Below are 10,429 nucleotides of genomic sequence, written 5' to 3'. Positions count from 1 at the left end.
CAAGTGGGAGAACTTGCAAAATAGCAGGGTGTTCAAATACTTATTTTCCTCACTGTATATATATATATATATATATTGTTTACTTATAAATCACTACAGGACAACGGTAGCTCTTTTAATACTGTATAAACACTGAGGGAGGAGGGAGAGGGGGGAGGGGAGAGGAAGATGGAGAAGGAGGGGGAAGGAGGAAGGGGGGGTAAGAGGAGGATGGAGAAGGATGGAGGGGGAAGGGGGCGAGAGGAGGAGAAGGGAGGGAGGGAAAAGGAGAGGAGAAGGGAGGGAGGGAAAAGGAGAGGGGGAGGGAGGGAGGGAGGGAGGGAGGGAAAAGGAGAGGGGGAGGGAGGGAGGGAAAAGGAGAGGGGGAGGGAGGGAGGGAAAAGGAGAGGAGAAGGGAGGGAGGGCGGGAGGGAAAAGGAGAGGAGAAGGGAGGGAGGGAGGGAGGGAAAAGGAGAGAGGGAGGGCGGGAGGGAAAAGGAGAGAGGGAGGGAGGGAGGGAAAAGGAGAGGAGAAGGGAGGGAGGGAGGGAGGGAAAAGGAGAGAGGGAGGGCGGGAGGGAAAAGGAGAGAGGGAGGGAGGGAGGGAAAAGGAGAGGAGAAGGGAGGGAGGGAAAAGGAGAGGGGAGGGAGGGAAAAGGAGAGGGGAAGGGAGGGAGGGAAAAGGAGAGGGGAGGGAGGGAAAAGGAGAGGGGAAGGGAGGGAGGGAAAAGGAGAGGAGAGGAGAAGGGAGGGAGGGGAGAGGAGAGGAGAGGAGAAGGGAGGGAGGGAGGGAAAAGGAGAGGAGAGGAGAAGGGAGGGAGGGGAGAGGAGAGGAGAGGAGAAGGGAGGGAGGGAGGGAAAAGGAGAGGAGAGGAGGGAGAGGAGGGGAGAGGAGAGAAGGGAAAGGAGAAGAGAGGAGGCAAAGGAGGGAAAGGAGAGGAGAAAAAGAGGGAGGGAGAAGGAGGGGAAAGGGAGGGGAAAGGGAGGGGAAAAGGGAGGGAAAAGGGAGGGAAAAGGGAGGGAAAAGAAAAGGAAGAAAAGGGAGGGGAAAGAAAAGGAAGAAAAGGGAGGGAAAAGAAAAGGGAGGGAAAAGAAAAGGAAGAAAAGGGAGGGGAAAGAAAAGGAAGAAAAGGGAAGGGAAGGGAGGGAAGGGAAGGGAAGGGAGGGGAAAGGAAAAGGAAAAGAAAGTAAAAGGGAAAGGAAGGGAAGGAAGGGAAGGGAGGGAAGGTAAAAGGAATGGAAGGTAGGGAAGGGAAAGGAAGGGAGGGGAAGGGAAGGGAAAGGAAAGGAAGGCAAAGGAAGGGAAAGGAAGGAAAAGGAAGGAAAAGGAAGGGAAAGGAAGGGAAAGGAAGGGAAAGGAAGGAAAAGGAAGGGAAAGGAAGGAAAAGGAAGGGGTCATTTGTTATGATCGCAATTCAAAAAATCCTGAAAAGAGAGAAAATCCGAAAGAATAACTTAAATCTATTTAATTCTAGGTATTGGAATTTCCTTTGATTTATCAGAAGTTACGAATTATCCAAAATAACGAATGCCTCATCTAAACAAATGTAACGGTAATTAATAATAAATAATGATACGTTTTTATTATTATCCTCAATTTGTTACATTTCATTCATTTAGATGCGGCATTCGTTATTTCGGATAATTCGTAACTTCTGATAAATTTGAAAGGAAATTCCAATACCTAGAATTTATAAGTTATTCTTTTGCATTTTCTTGCTTATTTTCGAATTGCGATCATAACAAATGACCCGAAAAAAAAAAAAAAAAAAAAGGATGAAAAGAAAATGAATGAATTTTTCGGCAGTGCAGGTCTAATTTTACACTCTAACAGCCAAATTTGAAAGAAAATTCTAATACCTATAATTTAACCCCTTCCTGACCAGCCTCCGCAGTTATACTGCGGCAGGCTGGCTCCCCTGCCCGTTTCGATGTAGCTGCACATCGGCTCTTTAAGACACCTCTGGCGGCGCGCACACGCCCAGAGTTGATGCGCATGCGATGACCGCCGGGCACCCGCTGATGACTGAGCAAGAACCGGAATCTGTGTGTGTAAAAAAAAAAACAACAACAAATCCCGGTTCTCTCAGGGGAGCGGAGACAGATCAGGTGTTCATACCAAGTAGGAACACAAATCGGTCTCTTCCCCTAGTCAATCCCATCCCCCTCCCCCACAGTTGGAACACACCGAGGGAACACAATTAACCCCTTGATTGCCCCCCTAGTGTTAATCCCTTCCCTGCCAGTGACATTTACACAGTAATCACTGCATTTTTATAGCACCGATCGCTGTATAAAATGTCACTGGTCCCAAAAAGTGTCCGACGTGTCCGTTGCAATGCCACAGTCCCAATAAAAATTGCTGATCACCGCCATTACTAGTAAAAAAAAATTAATCCCCCCCTATTTTGTAGACGCTATAACCTTTTGTGCATCAATAAACGCTTATTGCGATTTTGTTTTACCAAAAATATGTAGAATATATATTGGCCTAAACTGAGTGCTGTATCGCAAAAAAAATGGCCTGGTCAGGAAGGGGGTACATTCTTCCGGGGCTGAAGCCGTTATTATTTAGTAATAGTTAAGTTATTACCGTATATACTCGAGTATAAGCCGACCAAAATATAAGCCGAGGCACCTAATTTTATCACAAAAAACTGTGAAAACGTATTGACTCGAGTATAAGCCTAGGGTGTCCATCTGCATGCCTCACTGTGTCCATGTGGATGCCTCACTGTGCCCATGCCTCACTGTGCCCATGTGCATGCCTCACTGTGCCCATGCCTCGACTGACGTTTAACATGGGAGTCTATGGAAAGGGTGCCCGGCTTTGAAAAAACAGTGCTCCCCTGCCGTAGGTCTCACAGACAACAAACTTTGCACACTTGTAGAGGAGAAATAGGGCTACATGTGTGCCAAGTTCTGGGTCTAGGGGACCTACGACCAGCGGGTACCCAAAGTCACCGGAGAAATGACCGTTTAACATGGGAGTCTTTCCCTAGTCAATCCCACCCCCCCCCCCCCCACAGTTGGAACACACCGAGGGAACACAATTAACCCCTTGATCGTCCCCTAGTGCTGTTAACCCCTTCCCTGCCAGTGACATTTACACAGTAATCACTGCATTTTTATAGCACTGATCGCTGTATAAATTGTCCTGCCGTAGGCCCCACAGACAACAAACTTTGCACACTTGTAGAGGAGAAATGGGGCTACATGTGTGCCAAGTTCTGGGTCTAGGGGACCTACGGCCAGCCGGTACCGGGTCCCCAAAGTCACCGGAGAAATGACCGTTTAACTTGGGAGTCTCTTTCCCTAGTCAATCCCATCCCCCCCACAGTTGGAACACACCGAGGGAACACAATTAACCCCTTGATCGTCCCCTAGTGTTTAACCGGGTCCCTAAAGTCACCGGAGAAATGACCGTTTAACATGGGAGTCTATGGAAGGGGTGCCTGGCTTTTAAAAAAAAAAAAAAACGGTGCTCCCAGTACAGGCGGGCCGTAGGTCTCCTGGACCCCAAACGTGGCACACATGTAGCTCTTCCTCTACAAGTGTGCAAAGTTTGTTGTCCGGGGACCTACAGCCGGCCTGTACTGGGTCTTCAAAGTCCGAGAGATCAGGCGCAAAAAGGTGACTCGAGTATAAGCCGAGGGGGGCATTTTCAGCACACACAAAAATTTGCTGAAAAACTCGGCTTATACTCGAGTATATACGGTAGTTAATTTTAGATTTTCGAATTCTTGAATATTCGGCAAAAAAAATTAAAAATTAAAGCGGGTTTTCGTTAATTCTGAGGTGGAATTTCGTTAAAAAAGGAATTCGGAACGAACCAAATTGCACATAGCTAGTGTTAATAGGCCCCTAAGGAATCAGGGATCCCTCCAAGGACCCATTCACAACACTCTGGTTTGTGCATTGGGACATTGGGCTGCCCAACACGACCACAATGGACCAAAAACCGTCCATGCAGCATAAAATCGGGAGCGCACAACTCCACATGCCGGTTGGCAAGATGCGCTGGGTTTGCGATTCAGATCGCATGGCACTGCAATACACCAACGCATGTACCGTTTGTTGTAAAGTGTTATCACAATGGGATAAGCGAGATCGGGGGCCCTAAACGTGCGCTCTGGTAAATGGGCGTCCTGCAACCAAAAAGGATAAAAGTGATGGCTGAGCAGTTTGTGATCTCCGCTGGTCACACGAGTGCAGTGCAGTGAGGAGATCATCATCATTTACTGATAGTGGCGACTCCGAATCAAACAGGAACAAAAGCCCGATTTGTTCTCAGTCACCGTCTGCAGTCACAGCGCAGACCGCAGACAAGCGGAAGAAAAACAATTCAGGCGTACCAACCAAAAAAAAAAAAACGTTCCACGACTAGGACATTTTTAAATGATTTCCAGGAAGAAGTAGAAGTAATAAATAATAATAATAATAATAATAATAATAATAATAAAAGAAAGGAACGGACCTCCTCGGCTCCAGGGTGTGAACGGAGATGATCTTCTCGAAGTTGATCACGAACGCCTCCAGCCATTGCTGCAAATAATTCAGATCTTTCTGCAAAACACAAAAATCACAAGATGGGGGATCTGGTGAGACCACGTGGAAGAGTCCGTCAGCCAATCAGAGGTTTCAAAGGCCATTTTTGGATACACTTTAGATACATTTTGGATACACTTTAGATCAAAGCCCTCTCTACTCATCTATGTACTCGGCGGTTGTTGTACTCTGTTACTTGGGGAGCCACAATCCATTCTGAATATTGTGGACACACGATTCGAAACCTGGACTGCCCGGGTGAATCCTGGACAGGTGGCAACCCTATAGTGCCAAGTAATCTGTATGGAATTGTGCGATTATAATAGGAAAAAGCAGGAAAATGGATCCCATGTAGCCAGCAAGAATACACCCCCCCCCCCCCCACCAATCAAAAATAGATCCCTCCACAATAATAGACACCCCCAACAATAACAAATCCCCCCCAGCAACAGAATACTGCCTCGCAACAGACCCACCCAAGAAACAATAGATCTCCCAGCAGCCAGTATTAATAGACCCTCCATCAGCCAGCAACAGTAGACCCTGCCCTCAACAGTAGATTGCTCCCAGCAACAATTGATCACCAGCATCATAAGACCTCCCCAGCAGCCAGCATTAAAAGGCCCTCCAGAAGCCAATAGACCCCTCCCTCAACAATAGATCCCTCTAAGCATCAATTGACCCACTAGCATCATAAGACCCCCCAGCAACAATAGACATCATTTATGTGATGCGGGAATGCACAAAAAAAAGTGCATGCATTCCTGCGACACATGAAAAAAAAAACACAAAAAAAAACAACAATAAAAGCACAAAACACAACCAACAAAAAACACAACAACCAACCAACAAAAAACACAACAACCAACCAACAAAAACACAACAACCAACCAACAAAAACACAACAACCAACCAACAAAAACACAACAACCAACCAACAAAAACACAACAACCAACCAACAAAAACACAACAACCAACAAAAACACAACAACCAACCAACAAAAACACAACATCATCATCATCATCATTCAACGCTTTTGCAGGTGGGTAGCAGTGCAATTCATTCTTAACCACTTAACGACCGCCGCATGTTAATATACGTTGGCAGAATGGCACGTACAGGCAGATGGACGTGCCTATACGTCCCTGCCTAGACGTGGGTCCGATCGGGACCCCCCCGGTACATGCGGCGGTCGGCAATCGTCTGGGATCGATCCGGGACGACGGCGTGGCTATTCGTTTCTAGCCACCCCCCGCGATCGCTCCCCGGAGCTGAAGAACGGGGAGAGCCGTGTGTAAACAGGGCTTCCCCGTTCTTCACTGTGGCGGCGCATCGATCGAGTCATCCCTTTTATAGGGAGACACAATCGATGACGTCAGACCTACAGCCACACCCCCCTACAGTTGTAAACACACACTAAGTGAACACTAACCCCTTCAGCGCCCCCTGTGGTTAACTCCCAAACTGCAACTGTAATTTTCACAATAAACAATGCAATTTAAATGCATTTTTTGCTGTGAAAATGACAATGGTCCCAAAAATGTGTCAAAATTGTCCGAAGTGTCCGCCATAATGTCGCAGTCACGAAAAAAAACGCTGATCGCCGCCATTAGTAGTAAAAAAAAAATTAATAAAAATGCAATAAAACTATCCCCTATTTTGTAAACGCTATAAATTTTGTGCAAACCAACCGATAAACGCTTATTGCGATTTTTTTTTACCAAAAATGGGTAGAAGAATACGTATCGGCCTAAACTGAGGGAAAAATTATTTTATATATGTTTTTGGGGGATATTTATTATAGCAAAAAGTAAAAAATATTGCATTTTTTTTAAAATTGTCGCTCTATTTTTGTTTATAGCGCAAAAAATAAAAACCGCAGAGGTGATCAAATACCACCAAAAGAAAGCTCTATTTGTGGGAGAAAAAAGGACGCCAATTTTGTTTGGGAGCCACGTCGCACGACCGCGCAATTGTCTGTTAAAGCGACGCAGTGCCGAATCGCAAAACCTGACCTGGGCATTTAGCTGCATTTTGGTCCGGGGCTTAAGTGGTTAAAGTGTAACTACACTTTATTGGCATACATTCAATGCAATATGACCACTAGGAGGCGTTCTTTACACAGATGGTATATAGAGCGTCACCCCCCCCCCCCCCCCAAGATACACAATTCCCTGCTTGTGTGATTGGCTGACTGATCTTTTCAGAAGTCTGCAAAATTTCTTTCCCGCAACCACGGGTTGCACTTTAGAGGAAATTTTGCAAATTTTTCAATTCTAATTTGGTAAATTTTGGGCGTCTGGCTGTCATGGTGACCGCTTCGGCTTCAGTACTAGGGGGGTGACGAGCTCAGAGCATGTACAGTATATGAATAAGTCTAAAAACTGAGAAATAAAATTCCGAATTCTAATATTTGGGGGAGATGATGTCGGTGTTTTTGAAGCGTCACCTCTTTTATTTGCAAGAATATTCCAGAATTGCGCATTTCTCATCTCCGCTCCTCAATTTGCCCAATAAGACATTTATTTTTAAATACAGCCGCGTATGAGCCGGACGAGGAGATCACCGGAGACACGTGGTGATTTCTACACATACTCATTATTATTTCATGGCGGGACGGCGAGCGGGAGGCAGGCGCGGTCCAGAAATCTATCAAAACTTTGAAGTTCTGCTAAAAAAAATTAAACATAATTTAATCCCCGGGAGGAATTCACAACCCAGAACTGATCCTCCAGCGCACGCCCCGGGGTCTCCTACAGCGGGGAGCACCAAATGAATCATTTAATAGTTACAATGTTACCACAAGGCCACAGCAATAAATAAATCAATGAAACAGAAAAACATCTAAAATATGGAACTGAACTAAAAAAAAGTGAGGATTTGATACAAAGAACATCGAAAAATGGTAATTGGTGAGCAGTGCGCTTAAAAATGCTCATCGCGTCTTCAATTTCTCTTAAAAATAGTGGTGCAGTACCCGCGCCCAACATCGGTGGACTCCCCGCGCACAGGCGCTCCCGACATTGGAGCACTTCAGGCGTTCCCCGACATCGGTAGACTCCCAGTGCCCAGGTGCTCCCGATATCGGTGCACTTCAGGCGTTCCAGACATCGGTGGACTCCCAGTGCCCAGGTGCTCCCGATATCGTTGCACTTCAGGCGTTCCCAACATTGGTAGACTCCCAGTGCCCAGGTGCTCCCAATATCATTGCACTTCAGGCGTTCCAGACATCGGTAGACTCCTAGTGCCCAGGCCCGCCATCGGTGGACTCCCAGTGCCCAGGCGCTCCCGACATCGGTGGACTCCCAGTGCCCAGGTGCTCCCGACATCGGTGGACTCCCAGTGCCCAGGTGCTCCCGACATCGGTGCACTCCCAGTGCCCAGGTGCTCCCGATATCGGTGCACTTCAGGCGTTTCCCGACATCGGTAGACTCCCAGTGCCCAGGTGCTCCCGATATCGTTGCACTTCAGGCGTTCGACATCGGTGGACTCCCAGTGCCCAGGCCCGCCATCGATGGACTCCCAGTGCCCAGGCCCGCCCGACATCGATGGACTCCCAGTGCCCAGGTGCTCCCGATATCAGTGAACTTCCCACGCCCATTTCTACAACCTCATAGCTGTACATCTTCAGTGTGAGATCTAAGGCACTGCTGCCCTCTGCTGGTGTCACCAGATTGGGAGGGAGATTTGGCGATGTCACTACTGTGTTGATCACGGTTTTCCTTGCTGGAGGGGAAGCTGTACCTGAGGATAGGAGGTGCAAGGATCTACCTGCTTCTAGTTCAGGGGTATCAAACTCAAAATTTCAGCTCGGGCAACATCGGCATTCTGGTTGCCCTCAAAGGGGCCGGTTGTATCTACAAGACTATATAAATAAATCCAGGGATTTTTTTCTCCCTCAGAGAATAGGTGCAGAAAGTCAACCAGGCCCCCCCCCTGCTAAACCATATCGAACAGTGGGTGTGCCCAAATTGTGGGGGGGATCTTAAAGGGGCAATACATGCAGAGCAGGGGGCGCGCCAAGAGCAGAGCTCGGGGGAGCGAGCACGCCAAGGACAGAGCTCGGGGAAGCGAGCGCGCCAAGGACAGAGCTCGGGGAAGCGAGCGCGCCAAGGACAGAGCTCGGGGAAGCGAGCGCGCCAAGGACAGAGCTCGGGGGAGTGAGCGCGCCACGGGCAGAGCTCGGGGGGGGGGCGCACACCACGGACAGAGCTCGGGGGGGGGCGCACACCACGGACAGAGCTCGGGGGGGCGCACGCCACGGACAGAGCTCCGATTTGTTCCAATTAGCATGTGTTTCATTAAACAAAAATGCAATGTATGACTGGGCTATCTGGCTGGAGGAAGGCCAAATAGAGGACAGCCAATAGTGTATGAGATCAGTGTACACGCCCGCTGGAGCAATCCGCACAATAACACCGCCCCGTGACACTCCCCAATTACCGGCGGGGTTACAAATCGGATACAATAAAAGAATACCATTGTGTATTCGGAACGTCGGACACGCAGAGGTAAACTATGTGCAAATTGAGATCCAACCTTTCTGACGCAAGACCGACATCCTGCTCTCTGGTTTTATTGCATCGCTCGTTGTGCAACCCGCACTGATATCACCGCGTCCCTTCCGGCACACTGGAGAGAGGAGATAGGTCTCTGCTTTCTGTACAGACGGCCAGGACTCCAGGAACTACACACGCCCAATATAAAAGGGCAACTCTAGACTTTTTAAAGAGAACCTGTCACTATGTCCCTTGAAAAGCCTATTTATCGACCCTGTGACTGGAGTCACTTTGGGTGGGGGGGGGGGGGGGGGTTGTGGTACCTTGGAGAGCTCTGGAAACTCAGTGTCCAGCTTCCCCAACCCCTCTTATGTGCAAATCACCCCCTGTGTCCAGTAGGGGCACACGGTGACTGAGAACCCCACTACGATCTGTGCTAGTCAGACTCAATGTTGTATATATTGTGTGTTGTCTCATGCTGTTGTGGACGCTTTGCTTTGATCGTTTGGAGTGTGGTTGTATTCCACGGTTTGTGTCTGTCTGCCTTGGAAGAAACATATATATATTTAAAGCAGCTGAAATGTAGAGTGTAGACTTTTAAAATCACCGGAGAGGTCTACTTTAACAGAACTAGACAGGTCCCCTTGAACCAAACACAAGCAAATCTATAGAGAAAAAACGTTCCCACAATCCATTCTCACTTCTCCAGGGCGAGGCGGTGACTCTTCACCGCAGCGCAAGCTATTTAAGGCGCAGCACCTGGATTCACGAAGAAGAATTGGAGTCTAGAGAGTCACGGCAAAGGAGACACACGTCAGAGCCGCATTAACAAAAGTTCTCACACAGCTTATACAAATGTATACAACTCCAACCAGAACCAGCACCCCCGGGGTCAGGAGACATTAACACCTTGAAGTATAGCAAGGCTCAATTAACAAAGATAACACACCAGGTAAGGACACTTATTTTTCGAAAGTTATTTTTAGCAAGTGCAAGGAGATCCAAAAATACAAACCAAACGAGGGTCGCCTCTACGCCGACCGCCACCACTCAACGAGGGTCACCTCTACGCCGACCGCCACCACTCAACGAGGGTCACCTCTACGCCGACCGCCACCACTCAACGAGGGTCACCTCTACGCCGACCGCCACCACTCAACGAGGGTCACCTCTACGCCGACCGCCACCACTCAACGAGGGTCACCTCTACGCCGACCGCCACCACTCAACGAGGGTCACCTCTACGCCGACCGCCACCACTCAACGAGGGTCACCTCTACGCCGACCGCCACCACTCAACGAGGGTCACCTCTACGCCGACCACCACTCAACGAGGGTCACCTCTATGCCGACCACCACTCAACGAGGGTCACCTCTACGCTAACCACCACTGAACAAGTGT

General features: G+C 48.5%; 1 protein-coding gene across 3 annotated transcripts in view; it reads right to left on the bottom strand.

Annotated features, from left to right (window-relative positions):
- Nucleotides 1-10,429, bottom strand: part of NBEAL2 (neurobeachin like 2) — a 246,062-nt gene that overhangs the window by 156,555 nt on the left and 79,078 nt on the right. For all 3 annotated transcript variants that reach the window (XM_040355232.1, XM_040355233.1, XM_040355234.1), the window contains exon 2: nt 4,456-4,544. In XM_040355232.1, the coding sequence (XP_040211166.1) occupies nt 4,456-4,544 (89 nt within the window). The remainder of the gene's footprint in view (nt 1-4,455; nt 4,545-10,429) is intronic.

The sequence above is a fragment of the Rana temporaria genome, chromosome 5 (assembly GCF_905171775.1).
Source record: "Rana temporaria chromosome 5, aRanTem1.1, whole genome shotgun sequence".
NCBI classification, from domain to species: domain Eukaryota; kingdom Metazoa; phylum Chordata; class Amphibia; order Anura; family Ranidae; genus Rana; species Rana temporaria.
The sequence above is the reverse complement of the archived record's forward strand: the minus strand, read 5'-3'. Positions and strand labels throughout refer to the sequence as shown.